The sequence below is a fragment of the Cricetulus griseus genome, chromosome 2, assembly GCF_003668045.3.
Source record: "Cricetulus griseus strain 17A/GY chromosome 2, alternate assembly CriGri-PICRH-1.0, whole genome shotgun sequence".
In the NCBI taxonomy this organism is placed as follows: domain Eukaryota; kingdom Metazoa; phylum Chordata; class Mammalia; order Rodentia; family Cricetidae; genus Cricetulus; species Cricetulus griseus.
In genome coordinates, this window is record NC_048595.1 from 12,733,648 (window position 1) to 12,757,290 (window position 23,643).

At 52.1% G+C, this 23,643-nt stretch overlaps 1 protein-coding gene across 5 annotated transcripts in view; it reads left to right on the forward strand.

Moving 5' to 3' along the window:
- The window catches only part of Arhgef10l (Rho guanine nucleotide exchange factor 10 like), a 137,959-nt gene extending 118,279 nt beyond the window's left edge, over nt 1–19,680 (forward strand). For all 5 annotated transcript variants that reach the window (XM_027399873.2, XM_035439451.1, XM_027399874.2 and 2 more), the window contains 3 exons: nt 11,077–11,251; nt 16,212–16,334; nt 17,361–19,680. In XM_027399873.2, the coding sequence (XP_027255674.1) occupies nt 11,077–11,251; nt 16,212–16,334; nt 17,361–17,902 (840 nt within the window). In that variant the 3' untranslated portion in view covers nt 17,903–19,680. The remainder of the gene's footprint in view (nt 1–11,076; nt 11,252–16,211; nt 16,335–17,360) is intronic.
- Nucleotides 19,681–23,643: the final 3,963 nt, after the last annotated feature.

Below are 23,643 nucleotides of genomic sequence, written 5' to 3' on the forward strand. Positions count from 1 at the left end.
GGTGGAGAGAGACCAGAGCTATGGTGTTACCTGGCAGGGTGAGGTACTGGTGTAGCTAGAACCTAGGTAGGCAGGAGCAGTGCTAGATCTAGCTAGAGGGGACATAGGAGCTGGGAGTTTGGATCAGGGTTGGGCTTGACTGGGGAGGTATTGGGTGACATGGGACAGAAGAGGGGAATAGGGTGTGGGTTGGTAGGAAACAGCAGGAGTCAGGCGCATGTCCCAGGAGCTGGAGGCATGCATGATGCCATGTGGCAGGGCAGTGGGCGTGGATCTGGGCAAGGGACCACTGAACTGAGGACTGTTTTCGCTGGCCTGTTTGACCGGGTCCCTGCCTCTGCCCTGACCTTGTTCAGCCCAGGCCCCATGGAGCGGAGACACCACTGCCTCTGGGTTTTCCGATTACCACCGATGCTTGTTTGGCTCCTTGATCCCAGCAGAGGCGGAAGCGAGGCCTGTTAAATAATAATGTGGCTTACAGGGGCCTGTGTCAACACCGCGTCCTCGTGTTCATTATCTGCATCGCCACCTTCCAAGTCTAATCCAGTTGTCTGGAGTTCATTCGGAGCGATCGCCGGAGGGGGAGCTGACTGTGGGGTGATTGTTGCATCTTAATTAAAAAAAAAAAAAAAACAGTTGGGGACACCAGGCCTGAGGCATGCAAGGTGTGCTCTGCTGGGGTGGGGTGGTGGGGTATCAGGCAAGGTTGCTCCTACATGAGTGGCCAGGGGTCTCTCTGCCTCCTGCTCATGCGACAGGGAGGCGTGGTGGGGACAGGACTGGGCTGTGGATGTCCTTGAGTTGTCAGATCCGTGTAATGCTGCTGAGAGATGAACTGGCTTGGTGAGTGGATGGGTACCAGTCAGGAGCAAGCCCTTTTCTTTTGTTGTATTTTAAAGATTTAATTTTTAAGGTTTTTCAATTATATGTATGCACACGTGTCTCTGTGTGGGTGTGTATCATGGGTGTGGGTGCCCATGGAGGCCGGAAGATGCCCTGCAGTTAAGGTATCGGTGAGGTGTTTGACATGAGTGCTGAGAATCGAACTTGGGTCCTTTGGAAGAGCAGCAAGCACTTTAACCAACTGCTGGTCCTACTTCTTTCTCTGTCTTCTTTTTCCTCCTCCTCATTCTCCTCCTCCTCTTCAAAATTTATTATTATTACAGGGGAGGGGGTGCACATGTGCCACAGTGTGCCTGTGAAGGCCAGAGGACAATTTTGTCTTGTCAGTTCTCTCCTCACTTTATGTGGGGTCTGGTTTGAACCCAGTCATCAGGCATGCACGGCAAGCATGATATTCTCTGAGCTATCTTGCTGGCCCTATGCTTTTTTTTTTTTCCTCCTTGAAATCCACCCACGCACCCCCCCACCCCCCTCCTACCCTCTGTTGGCCTTGGAACAGGCTGGCTCCTTCCCACAGCCAGTCTTTGCCCTCTGTCCTAGAGTATCCCCTGTCGCTCCGCAGGTCAGGACTTTAGCATCACCTCCCCAGGGAGCCACTCTGCCCTACAGCTTCAGCTGAGGCACTTCCACGCCAGTCTTGGCTTAACATGTGGCCTGGCTGTGTGGCCACATGAACGTTAGTCCCTTTCTGAAGACATCTCCTGATGGCTGTCCCTGGGGCCACCAGGATATAGGTTTCTGTGATTGCAGGAACAGCAGGCTCGGTGCTCATAGCTCCACGAAGGGTTTCCTGCAGGGCAGGTGCAGCTTGCAGGTCTGTGTCATGTGGCAGCTCCAACCTTTTCTGCTTGAGTTGGGAGAGGCTTAGCCACCAGGGACCAGTGCAGCTGTCCTAGGAGGGGACAGGGAGGCCACACCAGGAAGAAGGTGGAAGTGGAGTGAGGGGCTGGTCAGGGTGTCTCCTGGCCAACAGGAGCAAACCCTACCCTTATGGTGGCTGCTGGTGTATGGCAAGATGGACATTGCACCAGATATGCTAGGCTATGGGGCACATGAACTCACAGCTGTGCTACTCGAGGGCCTAGGACCCCCTCTGGATCCCCCTTGACACCAGCCTTGAGGGGTTTATACCACAGCCTGGAGGTCCAGAACTTGGTTAGTGTCTCTGGTGTATTATTTGTATCTTTCTGGTGTTGGAACCCAGGGCCCTATGCATGCTTAGCAAGTGTCTTGCCACTGAATGATCCCCCAGTCCCTGGGTACCTTGTAGAAGCCTGGCCCTGGGGTCTTGCACCCATGGGGCCCCTCTGCCATTATACCCCTGCTCCCCACCTCTGGAACAGCCCATGTAGGTCACTTGGACTCCCCACTGTAGCCCACACTATAGCTGTCTGGGGATTCTTTGGGACCCAGTGTGAGATCAAGCAGAATGAAGCCATGCGGGGCAAGGCTGTCTGACTCCCGAGTTCCCCTGGCCAAGGTGTGCAGTAGAGGTTCAGACCCAGGACCGAAGTCCCCAGCTTGGAAGCATGAGGCCCTGCTGGAAGCCAAGTGTGCACTGGCAGGCAGCAGTCCCACCCTACTCATGGACCTGCCCTGCACTGCCCCTCCCGCTAACCAGTATGAACCCCTTTTGCCACTCAGTCCAACAGAGAAGAGGCTTCTCTGGGTCCCTGGATACCCCACAGCCTCTCACATCCTCCCACAGCACCCCATGCCCCCATTCCTCCCCCACCCTTAATTTGCACGTTAGTGCCCAAACTTGGTTTGCATGCATTAGCTGTTGTAAATCCGTCACAGCTCTCGACACAGCATGAATAAAACATCACGGGGCTGTATTAGTTTTCTGTCTCTCATCTTATTTATGACACAAAACGGGTGGGAATTTGAAAAAACGAAATCCAGGCACGTGGCTTCTAGGGTAATGCTATGCAAATTGGCACGAGAGCAAAATGATCCCCCAAGTTCTTGTAACAACCAGGGGAACCCCTCCCCATTGGAGTGCCTGGTGTTTGGGTCACTGGAGCACATGTCCGTGGAGTCAGTCATCTCTGTCTGGTTTTGTCTTAATATTGTTTTAACACATGTTTTATGGTTCCCATGTTCTTATAAACGAGGAGCTGGTGAGCAAAAAACCTGAGAGACTGATTTGCTAAAGAGTGGCAACTTCCTAGGAGTTAAAAGGAGGGTTTCCTCTTAGCAGAGAGATTAGGTTAGATCTGCAGAAGAACTGTTTGTGGGCAGGGAGACTAGGGTGTTTTTTTTTTTTTTTTTTTTGGATCCTGATGCTCCCTTCCCAGGGAGCCTGGTAAGGTCAAAAAGTCAGTGAGGGTGTGACCAGACATGGCCAAGTGTGCGGTCAGGTGTGAGGGAATGGCCAGGTGTGAGGGTGTGAGGGTGTGGTCCAGTGTGAGGGAGTGGCCAGGCATGCTGACTCTGCCCGGGCCTGGTGGTTGTTAGGAGTTATGACAAGGGGACCATCTTCTGGCCTCTGGGGCAGGAGCTGCAGAAGGAAAAGGGCTTTGAGTCCCCGATTCTCACCAGGAAGAGCCAGCTCTCTTTCCATCCGGTATTTGATCTCCCATGGGAAGGTTTGGGTTGATAAAAAATTTTTCATAGTTTTTTCAAGAAGTTTAGAGCCATTGGCTCTAGGATCTGACAGAGAAGTTAGCTCAGGCAGGGATGGGAACTGGAAGTGAAAGGGAGCGGCCAGGAGAGGGGAGACAGATGAGAGGGAGGCAGGAGAGGTGGCAGATGGAGGCAAGGAGGGGACAGGTACCACACAGACGGCACACTAAGACTGGACCAACCTTCCCACCACTGCCAGGTCCTGTCCCCCATCCCTAGGGCTGTCTCCCATCCCCCAGGCCCCTGAGCCGTGGTAGGGGGAGAGGGGGAGGCAGGGACCCAAGGGATAGCTCCTCAGCCATCTAGAATGTGACAAAGACACAAAGGGCCACAGGCACTGTCCACTGAGTGGACAGCCTAGCCACAGGGCTGGGGCCACATTGCCATGTGGGCCCTGGGTGTGCAGTTAGCCTTGCTCACTGGCTGGCCTGGGGGGATGAGTCTCTCAAGTACAGGGGTTAGGCAGGTGCCTGCTGCTTGGCCCCTTGGCATCAGGTCTGGCTGAGGCTGTAGTTGTCTGTAAGCCTGCCAGCTAGGATTGGGGGAGGCTCCGTGGGGACCTCTGTAAGAGGTGTCCCACTGACCTCTAGACCTTGTTGGGATGGGCTTGGATTGTGGACATTGTGGCTCAGAGCTAAGTTGGCTGGCTTTACTGTTTTTGCTGTTGGGTGCCTCAGTTTCCCTCCTGTAAACATCAGAATGGTTGTAGAATTCACTGGAACTCAAGCTTCTCCCTGCATATGCAGTCCCCGGAGCTGGCTGAGGGGACAAATGAAGAGTAGTTTTGAGACTTATTCAGGGTGCTGGGGCTCCCCACACAGGGTGTAGCATGGCTCTCCCTCCAGAGCCCTGGGCTGCCAACTCCATACCCTATATCCCATAGGGTCTTGTGGATGTACAAACCAGGGCTGTCCTCCATGGGATGGCAGGCCACTGTGAAGAAGGACAGTGTTCAGCTTCCTCCTGGGTCCTCTGGCAGGTGTCTGGGGTCTGGGCACACATGCACAGACCCCACCCACCAGACAGCTATCAGTTTCTGCAGACAGCTCACCCATGGTGCCCATTCTACACCGTGCTGGCCAGTGGTCTGGTCTCAGCAACTGTGCTGGGAGGCTTCCTCTCTCTGGGTCTTTAGAAGCTGCCCACAGCTTATCATTCACTTTTCTTCCAAGGCTCCACCATGACCCCATGGCCATACAGATGCCATGGATGAGTGGCCCAGGATAACCTGGAGCCATGGGAGGATCAGAGCCAGAGAGAGGAGACAGGGCGAGAGGAAAGGGGCCACAGATGAGAAGAGTGAAGGAGAGAGAAGACACCTCTGAGCCTGCCCTCACATCCCAGGGTGGGCACTGGGTCCAGAGGCTCTGTAACTCATGGACCTTCCCTACCGCTGAGTTACAGTGAGGGCCCCTGAAGCTGGTCAGAGTCCTAGGCAGGCAGGATCCTGTGATGTCAGTAGAAAAGCCCTGGGCAGTCCTTGTCATTACCACTTTAAAGTTGAAATAACTGAGGCTGGAAGTGGCTGGACTGAATCCAGCCTTCAGACCTTGGTGTCTGCTTCCTCCAGCAGCAGCAAACAGGTAGCAAAGCCTGTCTCTGGGCAGGAGGGAGGGTTCACAAGCAGGGGAAGCACGAAGCCTTGCCTAGCACACCATCTCCTGTACTAGCCATGTCCTGCTGGCTTCTGGGTCCTCCTCTGACAGAAACTGCAAGAGCCTCTTTCCCTCTGGTGTTTACCGGGTGAGCCACTTGGGTGCACCTAGCCCTGGTGCACGGAGCATCAAGAAGCAAGCTGCCTACCTCGTGGCCTCTGCAATGCCGGGCTGAAGCAGGCTCCAGCTCTCTCAGCATAGCCCCGGTACTTGCTTGTATAGGACAAGGCTGGGAAGGGGTTGAGGGCAAGACCTATCAAAAAGGTGCCCGGTGGCCCCAGGTGGCCGCTGCCCCAGCCCTCCCCTCAGGTGACCATGTTGGAGAGGAAATGCTAGGCTGGCTTTCAAAATGGCAGAAAACAAAAGGCCATTAAACAGAGAAAGGGACAGCCTTAGCCCTGCCTGGAGATGCTTTTCACAGTCCGCATCTGCACTTGTCCCTTGCTTAGCGACAGGCAATACTTAGTGTGTGATTTTACTTTATTTTTTTCTGTGCTGAGACTGGAACCCAGGGCCTCATTCAAGCTGAGCAAGTGCTCTGACACTGAGCCAGGCCCCTAGCCCTGGCATAAGAGTTATTTATCTTTTAATATTTTGAATCTAAAAAAGTCTCATGTGTAAGAGTGTTTTGCCTGCCCATATATGTTCTGTGTGTGTGTCAGATGGCCACTGACACCTCTGATCGCTTGGAGAAGGGGTTATAGACAGTTGTGAGCTGCCTAACATGGATGCCAGGAATGAACCTGGGTCCCCTGTAAGAGCAGTATACACGCTCAACCACTGAGTGGTCTCTGCAGCCCCGAGTTGTATTAAATTTTATTAAAAATATTTTTTATTCTTTGAGACTTTAATACACGTATACAGTATATTTTAATCATGTTCACTCCACTCTTGCCTCTAACTCCTCCCAGATCCACTCCTCCGCTAATGTTATGCACTCTTTTTTATTATTATTTTATTTGTAAGTAACTCATCAAGTCCATACACTCATGGTCACGGAGCCTTTCATTAGAGAATGATTGACTTACAAGAGATCTTATCCCTAAAGAACAGTATAGGGATCTAAATTTGGGGGCGGGGGTAGACAGATTTCTGAGATAGTAGAAAAACTTTCAGCTATTGTTTTTCTAGAAAGTTGCTTCCAGAATGCCAAATTTTGCACATTTTCTTCCAAAATGAACTGTGCCTGGCTATCGTTATTGTTGCTGGTTGGGCCCTTTGTCTGCCTGTCCCCACAGTGGCCCTGAGCTGGGAGCATCTGCCATTCAGCAGAGGGGGTGATGTCCCTCCCACTCTGCCAAGCATGAGCTGGCTTTCTGGGGTGGGAGAGAGGTGGAGACAGCTACATCTCAAGCCTTCTTGACCAGGCACTCCCCTGTCCCCATCTGTGTCACCCCCCCCATCTCTGCCTGAGCCCTTGACCTCAACTAGGTCAGGCGAGGTGGAATATTACACCAGCCAGATTGTGGGAATTGTGTCTCATCTGAGTGACCAGCTACCCTGGTTTGTCCCAGGCTGGAAATTTCCTGAGGTTCCAGAGTCAAATGTCACAGCTGTCACAGTTAGATATGTGGACAAGAGCGAATTGACTACCCCGGTTAGGGGTTTGACTTCCCCTTTCCTGGCAATGCAACTCTGCAAATGTCACTTTCGTCTTTTATTCCATTGCTCTGGGTGTGGAGGGTTGATGAGAACAAAGCACATTAAGACAGGTAAGGGACTTTTATGACGATAGCTTGTGCAAGGCGCTCACAGTTTGGCACACTCAGCTTGGCAGTCCCGAGTCTCAATTCCCAGTCTGTCCACTGGCCAGCTGAGCCATGACACCCGTTGTTCCTTGAGATTCATGTGTTTTGCCTTGAATGATGGTGGAAGGGTGGTCCCTACGCTATGGCTGCCCCATTGGAGGGAGGCGGTGTTGGTGGGGTATGGGCCAGTGTTCGGTGGGCAGCCCTTCCCCGTCTCATGACCAGGCGTCTCAGGACCAGCTGATCCATGGTGACTGGGTAAGGATGGGTGGCAAGAATCTCTTTAAGCCTGACCCTGAGCTTCTGGGAGTGGTCTGAAGATCAGGGTCCACTCATGTCCCCCTCAGCCCATCTGGGCTCCTCAGTCCCCTTTCTGGATTTGTTTGCTGTGTGAATAAAGTACTGGGGTCCTGTGCCCTGTCTGACTCTGTAGAGGCCTGGTACTCTGTTGGTGCCCGGAGAGTAGAAATAGACACCTTGTTTCCTGGGTAGCTTCACTCACCCCGCCAGCCTCCCGGGCCCTCGTGTCATCTTGGGCTCTAATGACTTTGAGTGCTGAGCGCATCATCCTGGGAATTTATGGCAATGGCACAGAAGCGTCACCTGGAGGCACATAAATATTACAGGACTGGCTGTGTCAGCCGTCCTCTGAGAGGATGTCCAGAAGCTGTGGAGGTAGGCACTGTGGGTAGGGGCAGACCTTGCGTCATCCTGGCCCCACACATGCAGGGACACTTTGGGTATGCCACATGCCTTCTCCATTGAGTCCTCAGCACCCTGTGAGGCGGATTCTTTCTGTCCCATTTTATGAAGAGATGGGCACACTAACTCTCTCACAGAGGAGCTGAGACGCCAGCTCTCTTTATTTATTAGTCTATCCCTACTTTGTTTTTTAAAGATTTTATTTATTTATTTATTTATTTATTTATTTATTTATTTATTTATTCATTCATTCATTTTTGGTTTTTATGACAGGGTTTCTCTGTGTAGCGTTGGAGCCTAACCTGGGAATTGCTCTAGAGACCAGGCTGGCCTCCAACTCACAGAGATCCACCTGCCTCTGCCTCCCGAGTGCTGGGATTAAAGGTGTGTGCCACCAATGCTTGGCTAAGATTTGTTTTATTTTTGATTGTGTGTGTATAACCATGTGTGCACATGAACACATGTGAGTGCAGGTGTCCTTGGTGGCCAGAAGAGGGCGCTAGATCTCTTGGTGCTGGAGATACAGGTGGTTGTGAGCTGCCTGATGTGGGTGTTGGGACTTGAACTCACATCCTCTACAAGAGCTCTTAACCACTGAGCTGTCTCCAGTGTCTCACTGTGCAGCCCACACTGGTCTTGAACTCCTGGCCATTCCTCCTCCTTCAGCTTACCAGAACTGCAGCCATGAGCCTCCACACCCAGCTCTCAGAGTCCTTAGAAAACTCAGCACACTAGGATCCAGGCTCCTTGTTACTGTTTTGATACTTGGCATTGTCTTGATTGGCTGGGGCGTCTTTGATCTGGGTCTTGGATGCTGTGGACACATTTCCATCAGCCTTTCACTAAATCCTTGCTTTCATAGTTGTGAGGGGCCCTGGGCTGCACCTCTTCTTCCCCTGCGCCCACCCAATGTCCCCTTGGTACCCTAGCTGGTGGCCCCAAAAGGGGCATTGTGCTTGCTGCTGCCTGCCTGGTAGTATCACCTCTGGTCTCTTTTTAGGGGCATGACTTGGGAGAACCCTCAAGTTCCCACCTATATGGTCTCCTTCAGTCACATGTCATCTTTTTAGACCAGTGGTGACCCTTCCACTGCCACCAAACCAGCCAGGGAAAGCTTGGTAGTTGCTGGCAGATCTCATCCTTCAGCAGGACCAGCACCTATGGTCAGAGGGCTGTGTGCCTGGCTCCCTGTCTGGATTCTTTCCTGTGTGGTCAGGACTGGCTTCCAGGAAAGCTTGGTTTACCAACTCAGTAGTTATATGGCTTCTTGGCACCGAGCCCAGGGGGCACTGAGGCCTGGGCCCCATTGCTGCCTTCCATCCCTCACCCTGGGGTGCTGGGCTGACTGCCATGATGCTGGCATGTTCTCTGTCCATACCTGCCATCTCCCTATGGACCCAGGACACTCAGCTAAGAATCCAAGACCAGCTTGTATTCCTGGAATCAGTCTCCTGGCATGAACAGAAGTCCCTGGGGGAGCCTGGATGGCCTGATGCCCCAAGTGGTCCCCCTTGTCCCCCATGTCTTGTCCCTGTGAGTTGGCATGGGCATGGGGCATGCATGGTCCACTAGGCCCAGTGTAGATCTCTGGAGAAACAAGGCTGGGTTTGCACTGCAGACTTCTTCAATCAGAGTGTTGGCGCCTGTAGACTCTGGAGTGGCGTCCAAAGGCCCAGGCCTCACATTTTTCAGTGCATTTGGCTTCTTCTGGGGTCAGCAAGGCTTCTGACCTTTCCTCTGAGTGACTTCGCACATGCAACCCCACTGCCGCATGTGTGCATGTGTGTGCATTTGCCGGCAAAGAGGAGCCTGCTGTTTTGTGGAAACGACTGCAGACGAAGCTTGCTGGGCCTTCCTTAGGCTGCAGATGCTGAATCCGTCCGCCATCTTGCTGAGCACTGACCGCTGACTGAGGGGCATCTGTCAGGCTTGGCTTCTGTGTCTCCGTGACTTTTTGCAGCCCATTTGAACTCTCCTGGATCCCCCTCAGGATGGTTCTAGCAAACAAGGGGCCATCATGGATTTCATGGAAGAAACAACTCAATCCAAGGGCTGGGCTGGACTAGCAGAGACAGGCTGCAGGCCCTGAGCGATGGGGCTGTTGTGTCCCTGATGTACTGCGTGGCCCAGCCCTGGCTCCATGTTGGCTTAGTTTCCCTCAGAAGCAGAGTCTCGAAGTCCTCTGCCTGTCTGAGGGTCTGGGACTTCTGGTGTGTGAGTGTGTGTGTGTGAGTGTGTGTGTGTGTGTGTGTGTGTGTGTGTGTGTGTTTTCACACAGATGTAAGCAGGCACATTCATCTGTGTCTGGGTGTGTTTGTGTGGAGGCCAGAGGACATCCTGGGATGTCAATCCTCAGGTACTACCCACTGTTTTTCTTTTGAAACATGGCCTTTCATTGTCTTTTAACTTGCTCAGTAGCCAGTGAGATCCAGGTCTCCAGTCTGTAGTGGTGGGATTGTACTGTGCAACACCACAGTCGCTTAGGGGGAAAAACACAGAAAACAAAAAGCAAAAATCTTAGCTTCTGGGGACCAAACTTGGATCCTCCTACTTGCAAGGCACACACCTTACTGACAGAGCCACTTGCCCAACCCTGTATCCTGAGGTTGTGTTATTTGGTTAAGATGAATTAGAGCCATCCCTGTCAGAGGAAAATGAACTGGCATGGAGTAGTTCCTGCTCTTCTCCCAACCTGCTTCTCAGAAGAAAAGGCCCCCTGCTCTGTCTTAATCCACACGCCTTCCTCATTTCCACCTGAGCTCTTGGTCTCTTGGTTTTGAGCATTATTTCTTGACTTTCCCTGCCCTCACCACACTATGAGAGGTGAGGATTTGGTTCACACCCCTATTTCCTTCCCCAGGTAGTTCTGCAGGTTGCCATGGTTACTTTAAATAATATACATAGTTGGACATGGCCTGTGATTCTAGTATTTAGGAGGCAGAAGTAGGAGAATTATGAGCTGGAGGCCAGCCTGGGCTACATAGTGAGTATCAGTCTATCAAGGGCTATATAGCCAGGCCCTGTCTTAAAGACAAAACTATGCATATAGTTTTGACTTCAGCTAGCTGGGGTCTCCATCTTTCCTTGCTGGGAGCCAAGGACCTGACAGGAGCTCTCATATGTGCTGGAGTTGGGTCTCCACTGGAGAGCCAAGCATGCAATTTTGCCTTTTCACCTTGCTGTCACATTGGTTGTCTGTAGTCACTCTCATTAGGAGCATTTATACCACTGCCATTGGTCAGCACTGCAAACCTGCTTCCTGTTAATTGCTAATCTGTGCAGGGCACTGGGCTCCCAAGGCCATTGCAGACAGGGCTTCAGGCAAAGCCTTGCTTTAGCTTGCACTCTTGAAGAATATGGGAACACCTGGCCCTGGGGACTAGTGGGGACTAGTGAGGATGGCAGCCTCGGCCTGATACCCCCTTCCCCTCTGTTTACAGCAAAGCTTTGAGGCGCACCAAGATGAGGCGGTGAGCGTGACACACATGGTGAGAGCCGGCAGCGGCGTCTGGATGGCCTTCTCCTCTGGCTCCTCCATCCGCCTCTTCCACACTGAGACCCTGGAGCATCTCCAAGAGATCAACATTGCCACCAGGACTACTTTCCTCCTGCCAGGTGAGGCTACTTGGCTTCTCAGGGCCTGGGGTGGGGAGGAACCCCTCCTCCTGCTAGGTGAGGATGCCTGGCTTCTCAGGGCCTGGGGTGGGGAGGAACCCCTTCTCCTGCCAGGTGAGGATGCCTGGCTTCTCAGGGCCTGGGGTGGGGAGGAACCCCCTTCTTCTGCCAGGTGAGGCTGTAAGATTAGCTGGGGCTGGGATAAGGGCACTGGCACTCACAGATGCCAGCAGGCGGTTGTGTAGTGGGTAGCCCAGCTCATTAACCTCCAGGACAGCCTGGGTCAGCCTCAAAACCTGGTTCATGGTAGACAGGAAGTGGCAGGGTTGAGATTTATGCTCAGGTGTGACCTGTCCAAGCCCCCATTCCTGACTCTCTTCCCCCTGTACCTCATCTCAGCAGTCTGTGTGCTCAGGAGGTGGGCTGTCAGCCAGTAGGCTTTCCTGTGCCAGGAGCTGGAACCAAAAACACATGGACAGGAGACCTAGACTTTGGACACTGTCCCATGGCTCAGGTTGAGCAAAGCCTGTTTCTGCCTCTTATCTATGGGCAGGAGAGGAGGCTCCCATCTGTCTCTTTCCATAGTACTTTCTCGAAGAAAGGCATACCTCTACATTTGCCATTCAGCAGGTTTGGAGGCACCATGAGGGTGAAGAGTTTGTATGACAACTTCTGGGGGACTGTACTTGCTCTTACAAAGCTGTCTGTGAGCTGAGGGGGTGAGGGAGGAGAGATTACCATTGGGGCTCATACCACATCCCACCTCACCCCTCTCCTGAAATCTCCATGGAGCTGGTTTCCATCCCTCCCCACCATTGCTGCCCATATGAAGGGGCTGCTTTGGAGACCCCGGGCAGATATCTGCTCTGGTGCACTCTGTCTTCAAACGGCTTCTGGGTTCCAATGGTGCTGTAGGCACCAACTTCTCCTGCTACCATCCTTGTCCCAGCTTCTCCCAGTCCACTTAACCTGGGGCTGGTCAGAGAGGATGACCGTTCTGTCCTGCTCAAGTACCTTAGGCAGGGCTGGGCAGCGAAACAGCAGCACTGTCACCCGTGTCTGCCAGATGGGCCGTGGCAAGACCGGGAGTGTGTTTGAGCTGAGCAAGGCAATGGCTCAATGGCCAGGACGTGGGGGTCTGAGGGCCTCTGTCCTCCCCTGAGATCTGATCCCTATTTCCAGCTGTGACCCACACATCGTCCTGGCTGCTGCTCCCTCCTGGCTAGTCAGGGCATCATCCAGGGTCAGGTGACCACGAACAAGCTAGGTAGCACCAATGACTGTTGACTCAGAGCTGCCAGTCTGCCAGAGCCCCATGCGGAGCAAGGGTCTGCTGATGGCATCACACTGTGCTCTAAGCCTGCTAGCTGCAGATGGTCCCCAAGTTAGAGATGCAGACATAGGTTTCCTAAGCAGGGTCACATGTGCCTTGTCATGGAGTAGCTCAGGGCCCTGCTGAATGATGGGGAGTGAGGGGGATCACTCTCTCTCTCTCTCTCTCTCTCTCTCTCTCTCTCTCACACACACACACACACACACACTTTCTGTCTCTCTGTCTCTCTGTCTCTCACACACACACACAAACTCTCTCACACACACTCTCTCTCACACACACTTTCACACACATTCTCTCTTATACACATACATTTTCTCTCTCTCTCTCTCTCTCTCTCTCTCTCTCTCTCTCTAACACACACACACACAAAACCTCAGTGTTGGTTGAGTAGTCCTGGCTTGGTCCCTCCGTGTGTTGGGGTGCAGTCCTGAGGTAGAATCCCATGGCTAGGAAGGTGCTTCCCATGGCTGAGGGTGGGGACAGTCCCTTCCTCACCATTCCCCTGCATCAGAAGCAGTGTGTTGCTTGTGGTCCTTTTCTTTCCTGCCTTCTCCTCTCCCTTCCTTCAGTTTGATTCTATTTCCTGAATGGTGGGGATGGCGAAAGGGGGGGGGAGCGGGACAGGACTGGGGGATGGACCAGTTTCATCTATTATACAATACAATAAAAAATTCTCTGTATCATAGAACTACTTTTGCGTTTATCTTGATAGCTAAATTATTTCAAGATAATGGAACAATGGAAAAAACGGTTAATCTTATGAGGTTTTGAAAATCTTGGGTCTTGTCTAGTCGGGGCAGAGGAAAGTGAGAGGCAGCGGCTTCAGTTGTCAGAAGCTGGTCTGTGGGCGGCGGATCCACTGGGGGTGGAGAAGCACAGCTCTGCTGGGGCCCATGGCTGCGTCCCTGACTTTTCAAAGGGAGAAACCTGGAGTGAGTGTCATTGCTGCCAAGCCATATAAGCAGAGACCCAAGAGGCTGCGTGACTAGCCTGTCCCTTGTCACTCTGCTGGTCAGGTGGTGGGCACACCCACTCCCCAGCCTCAGTTTCTCCATGGACACAAGGGCTGAGTCAGAGCTTGGCTGATCCATGGCACAGAGTCACATTCTTGCTGGACCCCTGCTCTGCCTGCAAACAGTGGTCAACAACTTCATCCCCACCTGTCGCCCTGCAGTTCTTGGCATGAGAAGTCCCTCGCTTCCTCATTGTTGTCTTCGTGCTCCATCATGCTGGCCCATTGCCAGGTCTCTCCTGCAGAGCTTCCTTGCCCACCCTGAGCTTCCCTAAGGCACCAGCCATATGTGAGCAGACAGGGAACCCTTTTCTGGTCTCCTCTAGGCCTGGGCATCCCTGGCTAGCCAAACTGAGTATCTAGCACCCCTGAGCTGAGAGCTGAGCCCCCTCCCAAGCTGAGCTGAAGTCAGTCACACGTCAAGAATCAGAGGACAGAGGGCAGCTTGCTGTCCACCCCACACTGTGCCCTGGAGGAAGAAAAGCTGAACAGGATTTTTAAATTCTTTATTAGAGATATTTAAAACAGGCTTTTAAGTATTTCTTCTCCCCCACACCACCAAATGAAATAATTGCATAATTAGTAATAAATTTGTTCTTCCTCTAAGTGTGGATTTTTTTTTAGGGTGTGTTAAAAAATTTATCATGCTTCCTTCCCCCCACCCTTCCTTCCACTCGAGCGCTCGACTGGTATTAATGCATTTTTTTTAAACCTAAACTCCCTCCTCCTTTTAACTAGACAGGTCATTAATAAAATGTTCTCCGAGAGCCTGAGCTTTTAAAAGTTGTATATCTCCAGATAGATGGCCAGGGTGAGCTGAGCCCTGTGTATTAAGTCTCTATGATCAAATATTTATCCACCATTAGACTTTTTTTTTTCTTTTGGACTGTTTGTGAAGTGTCTCGCTCTTTTCCTTGGGGCAGAAGGAGAGGGGCCCCAGAATGAGGCCTGCAGATGAAGTCGTTTCTCACCTCTGCCGTCTCTTTGGGCTTCTCTTTCACCCTCCTTCTATTTGTCAAGTTTCTGCTATGGTTGGGATGAGCATGCAAGGCCTCCGGTACCATCTGCTGTGGTCTTGGGGTCTCGGGAGCTTATGGAAAGGAAGAAGAGGCATGTGGGGTGCAGCATAGCCACAACTCCCTCTTGGTCTTGTTATTTTGGGGGTTTGTATCTGGGATGGAACTGCTCTAGGCACATTAGAGTCTGGGGCCTTAAAGTAATTATAAATATTACTCAATGCACCTCCAGTGATTGTCTGTGTAGTACTGTCTGGAGCTGTCTGGAGCTCAACTCTGTGTGTGTGTGTGTGTGTGTGTGTGTGTGTGTGTGTGTGTGTGTGTGTGTATGTGTGTGTGAGTGTGTGTGTGTGTGTGTGAGTGTGTGTGAGTGTGTGTGTGAGTGTGTGTGTGTGAGTGTGTGTGTATATGTATGTGAGTGTGTGTGTATGTGTGTGTGTGTGAGAGTGTGTGTGTATGTGTGTGTGAGTGTGTGTGTATGTGTGTGTGAGTGTGTGTATATGTGTATGTATATGTGTGTGTATGTGTGTGTGTGAGTGTGTGTGTATGTGTGTGTGAGTGTGTGAGTGTGTATGTGTGTGAGTGTGTGTATGTGTGTGTGAGTGTGTGTATGTGTGAGTGTGTGTGTGAGAGTGTGTGTATGTGTGTGTGAGTGTGTGTGAGTGTGTGTATGTGTGTGAGTGTGTGTATATGTGTGTGTGAGTGTGTATGTGTGTGAGTGTGTGTGTATGTGTGTGTGTGTATGTGTGTGTGTGTGTCCATCTATCCACTCACCTATCCACCATTCTTCTCATCTGCCCACCCATCTATTCATCTATCTATCTATCTATCTTTCTATCTATCTATCTATCTATCCACCCATTTATCACTTGCCAATGTCTGTCATCTGCCTGCCTGCCTATCCGTCCATCATCCATCCATCCATCTGTCATCCATCCATCCATCCAGTCATCTAGCCATTCGCCTATCTGTTCATCTACCAATCCATCCATCTATGCACTTGTGAATCCATCCATCCATCCATCCATCCATCCATCCATCCATCCATCCATCCACCCATCCACCCATCCACCCATCCACCCATCTGTCCATGCCTCCACCTACCCACTGCCCAACGTACCCTTCCATCCACTCACCTATCCATCCTTCTTCTCATCTTTTCATCTGTCTGTCCATCTGCTCATCCACCCATTTGCCTGGAGTAACCTGGCAGCAGTCCTGTTCACAGGCTTTGCCCTGGCCAGCCCCCTTCTAGGATGTGGCACTGCTGCCAGCTTCTAATTATCCCTTCCCATTGCAGACTGTCCCACCTGCTCTTCACTGGCTTGCAGCCTGGCTTTCTGGGTGTGGCTTTCGCATGGAGACCCAACTGCTCCTGGGAGCCAGACAACTGAGCCCTGACACACAGAGCCGACAACGGCTAAGCACCATGTCTTGTGGCATTACCCCGCTGTGTCCATTTACAGATAGAGAAGCTGAGGTCTGGCTGGGTGCCCATGTCCAAACCACAGCACCATCCAGCTTGTCTTGGGGGAAATCTGGGCTGTGTAGCTCCCTTACCAGGATGCACTGAGCTCATATTGCTTCTCTCCACAGGCCAGAAGCACCTGTGTGTAACCAGCCTCCTTATCTGCCAGGGTTTGCTCTGGGTAGGCACTGATCAAGGTGTCATTGTCTTGTTGCCTGTGCCCCGGCTGGAGGGCATCCCTAAGATAACAGGTGAGGTTCCAGGACTGTCTTGGTGGGATAAGAGGAACTGGACGCAGACATCTGCAATCCCTACTGATTTGTGGTAGAGCCTAGCCTCTCTGTCCTTTGGCCTTAGCCAGGGCATAGTAAAATGATACCCCAGGCTACCACCTCCTACCTCCTGATTCTTGCTTGTCTGATCTGGGTGGAGTAGCTCACACTGGCCAGAGAGTCTGAGGGTTGGCTGAGGCACCTGAAGAATGGCAGAAGCTCTGCCAGGCCCTGCTGCCTCTCTCTGTAGCAGGGTATCAGAGGTAGAAGTGTGGACTCTGGGGATGGGCCCATGTCAGCTGTTTCCCTGACCTGTGAACCTAGGCCCAATAGAACAGAAGCAGGGTCAGGGAAAAACCCTGGTGTTTAGACAATGGAGATCTGGTCCCCTTTGCCTCTGCCCTGAAAGGGAAGACCAGTAATCTCCTCTAGTGGCTGGTGAGCACAGGGGTTAGAGGATGGGAGCCAGCCTGAGCCTGCCAGATCAGACCTCTACCCTCTTGTAGACTCTCAGATTTCCAGGTGTCCTGTCTTCATGATAACACTTACTAGAGCAATGTGTGCATGCACAGAGGCACCAGGCTGGGTGGAACATGAGGATGCCTGGTAATGTCCAGGACAGCCATGGCAGAGGGTGCTGTGGTGGAAGGAGATCAGGGGATAGCTAGGCGCCACTTCCCCTGGGAGGATGCAGGCAGGTTGCAATGTGGATGTTGGAGCTCGGCGGGAAGGAAGAGCTGTAGAGCCTGTTATAAGACTTGGCTTTCTGGGTGGAGCTTGGAGGAAGTTATCAGTGAGGCTGTTTCACCCTGGAGATGGAGATGGCCCCGCTCTGTAAAGCCCTGCCCTGAAACATGGCATAGACAGATCTCATGGCCTCTGGGGAACTGCCAACATAGATGGCAGAAAATGTCCAACCCATTGAGAAAATTCTACAGAAGTACTTGACTATCTCCCTTAGTGACCTGGTCTCTTGGGCCTTCTCCTCTGTTTTGTTTCCCATAGGGAAAGGGATGGTGTCTCTCAATGGTCATTGTGGACCTGTGGCCTTTCTAGCTGTGGCCATGAGCATCTTGGCCCCTGACATCCTGAGGAGTGACCAGGAAGAGGCTGAGGGGCCTCAGGCTGAGGAGGACAAGTCAGATGGGCAGGCTCACGAACCAGTGCCTGCACCTGATAGCCACACAGGCCGAGAACTGACCCGCAAGAAAGGCATACTGCTTCAATACCGCCTGCGCTCCACAGCTCACCTCCCCGGGCCCCTGCTGTCGGTGCGGGAGCCAGCACCCACTGATGGCTCGGCTCTGGAGCACAGTGAGGAGGATGGTTCCATCTATGAGATGGCCGACGACCCCGATGTCTGGGTACGAAGCCGGCCCTGTGCCCGTGATGCCCATCGCAAAGAGATCTGTTCTGTGGCCATCATCTCCGGTGGGCAAGGCTACCGCCACTTTGGCAGTGCTCCAGGTGGCCTGAGTGGGCGGCCAGCCCCATGTAGCGAGACAGACAGCACACTTCTTATCTGGCAGGTGCCCTTGGCTCTATAGCTCTCCACCCTGTCAATCTGGAGGTCACAGGGCAGCTGGACCACTGCAGACATGCAGACCCTTTTTGGCCCACCTGGGTTCCCCTCAGGGACCTGTACAAGCCACAAGACAGGCCTGGATTCTCCACTGAGGCCTTGAAGAGCAGAGAAACCTCTGCAAACAAAAATTCAGAATGTTTTGGGGAGGGTTTTAGGGTCTTGGGGAATGGAAGGACACACTTGGAGAATATGGCCTTTTTGTTTTGTTTTGTTTTGGAAGCAAAAAACATAAAACCTCACCACTGCCTGCTGAACCTAGAACCTTTTGTCAGGGCTGAGTGAGGCTCGGAGGTGGCCGTGCCCCTCCAGGAAGGATGTATGTGTGAGTGTCTGAGCATGTGGGCTAGCGTGTGAATATATATATGAATACGAATATACAATGTATATTATTATGTGTATAAATACAATCTGTACATAATGGGTCTCTGGGAGATGCTGGAATAAAAGGCAAGAGATATGTGGGCCCTGTGGGGTTTATGGGATGTTATGGGATGGGACACAGTGAATGACTACTGCCAGATAGGGGGTACTGGGGACCAGGCGCCACCATGCTCCAGCATGAAGGATTGAAGCCAGGACCAGGTTGGAGGCCACTCAGGAACACACTTCAGAAGGCACTGTGCAAGGCAGTTGTCAGTAGATATCCACAGCCACTTAATTTGCATATTAATGATTTGGTCTGTCATCTCTTAGCCATATTTCAGGTGTGGCTGGAAAAGCCCTGCTGGATGAATATTCAGCCGGTTGGACAACATACATGAGCATTGTTTTCATCGTGGCAGAAGGTTCTCTTGCTCGAGGAGGGCCTCTTGGGTGTCTTCTGGAGTGTCTTGGAGAAAGGCTGGTTACCTCCCTCTGGAGAGGTCCTGGTGTATGAGGCAGTGAGAAGAGGGTGGCCCGTGGGCTTCTCAGTGACTGGGGCCCAAGATCTTACGCAGGGAGGGGCTGCTTCCGAGTCTGGAGACATTGGAGGCATTGATGAATACCAGGTGGGCCCATGGCAGGCTGCCGGAAAGGACCAATGATGGAGGCTCTTACCTCTCCTGGCTCCACCCATCTCGAGAGTTCAAGCAACTGCTGCAGGGAGAAAAAATAAAGTTTAAAGCCACTGCCAGCAAGGGCAGCATCTCCTTCACCTTCCAATCCATCTTCCCCTTGTCATCTGCTTCTGTGTCTGTCCACATCTATGGATTTTCCCTCCATATTTGGGGATGGCAGAACCAGGCACTGAGACACGAGGCGGAACTCTCATCTAGGCCTGCCCACAGAGGGCACTGAGAACTGTCCTCCGAAGGACCGAGGACCCAGTGGAAAAGTCCCGGAGGACCTAACCTTCTATAGAGTCATTCATTCATTCACTCCTTTGGCATTTCCTGAGCTCTTACCATGCCAGGTACAATGGTAGTTGGTGGGGCCACGGAGGTGACCCACAGGAAGGGCGTGGTCTCCAGTTTGAGGACAGACCCTGAGTGAGGCTGCTGCAAAGGAAGAAAAGGAACAGCAGGCTATATAAGGAGGTGACTCATTGCCGGAGGGCAGGAATCCAGCGGGTCTCCAGGTGGGGCAGAGGGGACACCGGATTCCCAGAAGGCACTGGATGGAAGGGCCTGGTTCCCACTCTCACACTGTGGATTAGATGGGAGACATCTTCTCTGAGCCTCAGTTTCCCTTTTTGTATCAGGAAGAGCCATCACTGTCCACCTGTCACAGGGTGGAAGAATTACAAGCAATCCCTTTTCAGTTGCTGTGTGGATTTTCAAGTACCCCGTCTTGATGGGGCTCCACACAGGTGCTGTTAGCCTGCTGGTCAGTGCTGGCCAAGATGTTCCTGGGACAGCGATGGGCAAGGAGCAGCAGCGTAGGACAAGGAACGGCCCTGGACTCAAGGTCAGCGCTGCCAAACACCTGCTGTGTGGCTCCCAGAATGCCCCTTAGTTTCAACATCTATGGATGGGGACAGGTGCCAACTTGCTGAGGGTCCCCAGTGCTGAGTCTGTGGAAAGCAGTGTCCCAGCCTCTGACAGCAGTTGTGTCATTGTCCCTTTATCATTGGCCCAAGGATTTGTGGCAGAAGAGTCCCCATTTGTGAAGGAGTTGGTGGCCAACAGCTCTGTTCTGTCTTACAGGGACTTGAGCATCAGATGGGCCTGTGTTTCACCGTCACTCAACATTGTCACTCCAGTGTCCCTTCTGCATCCATTAACAGCTCCTCACTGTTCCTCTGACCACAGATGAGGGGAGCTGGGGTGTGGTGGTGGTACCCGAGAGAGGAGGCCTTGGTGCTTTGGTTCTTCATCATGTTTGCCAGCTGCCCTGCATGGCCTCCTTTTGCACACAAAGGATCAAGGTTCATGGGATATGATGAACTTGCCCAGCAAGCTCCAGGCCCAAAGGCAGGCAGGACTGAGGTCTGTCACCAGACATGCAGCCACCATCCAGTTCCCCCAGGAGAGACACTTTGCAAACCACGTTAGCAAGCCAGCTGTGCTCTCCTACTTTCTGTGTCCCAGCAGAGAGGTAGCTAGGCCTTGGGTACCACCATGCAGTTCAATTTCACTCAGCAACTGTCGTGTGCTGAGACCTGCTTCAAAATGGCCTCTGGGTAGAGTGTGGTGAACAAGACAAACACTGTATCCCCCTCGGTCACCCCAGTCACCCCCATTCTGTCTGTGAGAGCAGAGAAACAGAGTAAGAAGTATTGGCAGGTTAGTGTTAGCACTCCAGAGGGGCAGTGCTGAGAGACAAGGACAGAGTCTGGGGGGTGGGACTTGGTGTTGAATAGAGTGGCCGGAAACCACATGGGGTGGGTGGGGGGATTGGAATAAAGACCCAGAAGGAAGCAGAGGGCAGGAGAACATTCCAGGCTAGAGCAGAAGACAGAGGGGTGCGCCTACTGTGAAGGGAGTAAGGGGTGCAGAAGACGGATGGCGGGAGCTTGGCAACAGGGGAATCACTGGGTGGCGGTTAGTAGAGAATGACCCATTGGTCTTGAGTTGGTTTTGTTTCCTGTTCACTCATCCACTCATCTATTTGTTTTATTTGTTAAGACAGGTCTCATTATGAAGCCCAGGCTGGCCTCAAACCTACAATCCTCCTGCTTCAGCCTCCAAAGTACTAGGGTTTTAGGCAAATGACACTATACCTGGCCGTCTTCTGTTTCCCAGCCATTCTTGTTGGGGAGTCTAGGCAGGGGGAGTTTGGGAGCCTTTGGGGAGGGCTGTGCCATCATCTGGGTTCAGAGTTGAGGCTAGGGACATGTAGGCACGTGCTCAGTGACCACCCTAGCTGAGCTCTCTCAGTGAGCAGTAGCCAGGGAGCAGATCCCAGAAGCTTGTACAGGGAGAGCCAGTCTCAGCAGCTCTGGGAGGTGATACAGCAAGTACATGGAAGGCAGGAAGGGAGGCTTGGCACAATGTCCCCATTCATGATGTGACGACAAACTAGCCAAGTCTGGGCATTTCATAAAGCAAAGAGGTTTATTTCACTCTCAGCTTAGCTCCAGTGAGGATGTGGTGGCTGACGACATTGCAAGGTGGTTGTGTATGTAGAAGAAGGGCGCAGGAGGTGCCTGTCTCAGCAATAATTCATTCTTACAGGAATGAATGTAGTCCCACGAAACTTTACCCACCCGAGACCAGCGTTAATCCTAATGGTAGCACTGCCATGACCTTACGGGGCCTCTCTTAAAGATCCTATTACCTTACCACCACCAACATGCCAGCCTTTAAGGAAGCATACATAAGCCATAGTGCGTGGATGGTGGCTTGGAGCCATGGAGGGTGTTTGAGCTGGTCTGTTCCACACGAAGAGTCAGGTGAACCCAAAGGCCATACCTCCATATAGTGTCACACAGGTTCATAGTGTCCACATGTGGACCCAAGGGACACTTGTTGTGTTCACAACATAGTTTCTTGTAGGTTGTGCAACACACCTAGCCACCTACCCACTGACCTGCACACCCACCCACACTCATTCATGCACACCGACACACACACATTCCCTCATACATTTACACGTTCATTAATACACACTTGCACACTCTCACAAACACCCCAATTCATACATTGACACAACCCCACAGTCTCAACACCCTTATTCACACACACACACACACTCAAGCAGTCACTAAAACATTCAAGCACTTAAACATTACCCCCCCCAGCCCCTCCCCACCCCACAAACTGAGAGCATGTATTGTGTGCGCAGCAGCTTCTGAGGTTAAAGCCTTCCATTCTGGAGGGGAACTTCGTAAGACATAGGAAGTCTACAGGGAGGTGAAACAACAGGATTTTCTGGGGGGAGGTGAAACACACATCCTGCAGAGAAGCTCCTTAAAACAGGGAGTCAACATCTCAACAACAACTTCAGGAAGTTCCTGAAGTTGAGCAGATTCACTATGCCCCTCCCTCCCTCCCTGCTTGGAGACACTCTCAGACAAGCCCATCTGCCTAGAAGAAGCAGAGACCAGCTGAGCTGCCTGGAAAGGGCATTTCCCAACCTGTTGAGCCTGCCTGCATGCTGTGCAGTATGATCTAGGTTTTCAGCTTTTGTGGGCTGTCACCCATGCTGCAGTGGGCTTTGGGGATGCAGCTGTCTTGGAGTCATTCTGCTCTTATAAGTCACCCCTCACCCATATTCTTGTAAGTAACCCCAATAAAACTCATTGGTTCACAAAGATTGACTTTGGAGGTATCCATACTTTGGTCTGTTGTCAGTTCCCTATTTGGGGTGAGTAAACATTTATTCATGCCACTCCAGGAATAGTGTCACACAACAGCATGCTCACACAAGCACACACACCCATACATACACATGTTTCTGCATGCACATGAGATCACACACACACACACACACACACACACACACACACACACACACACACACACACACGTGATTTAGATTTCAGACAGTTTGCCCCCAATACACTAGACATTTTTCTCAGCATTGTCTGCGCTGTCATAGGACAGTCCTTGTCCTCAGGGACCACACCCTACCCAGGAGGCAGGTTTCAGTGCTAAAGAACATGACCAACAGTAGGGAGATTCCTGAAGACAGCCATGCTGCCTCAGCAGGGCAGGGCTTTGATCCACTCAGATCTGGGACTGAATCTTGGCTCTGTCATGCATTGAGTGTGGCCTTTGACAAGGGACAGCCTCCAGTGTCCAGATGTCCTCAGCTGAGCAGGCAGGCAAGGATGCTGTCCTCACAGGCCCTCTGAGACCTGCTGTCTCATCTCATCCTTCGCTACTGAAGGGAGGCAGGGGAGCAGGAGGCCACAGGTCAAACACCTCGCCAAATGCATAGACTGTAGTGGTCCAGGCTAGCTGACACACAAACTCTCAGGTCCTGGCAGAGACTGCACCAAGGCTGTGTTTCCTCTCACATGGTCCTGTTTCCAAACCCTAGGTTCCAGCAGAAGGTCAGCTGATCCTCCTGGGGGGCCAGTGCCATGGCAGGCCCTCTGAGTGGCAATGGCTCTGCTGCCACCAATGCGGCCGTTAGCTTGCCCCTAGCCTAGTGTACAAGCATTCCAGTAAAGATGTGATTCTGGTGTCCTGTGGGGATAGCAGAGCCCCCACAGCCTGCCTTCTGTGGCCCATAGGTGGTTTTTCTCTTTTTAAAAATGGTTTTATTTTTCTTTATTTTGTGTGCATATGTGTGTATGTGGAATTTGGGGGTGTGGTGTCATAGCACATGTAGATG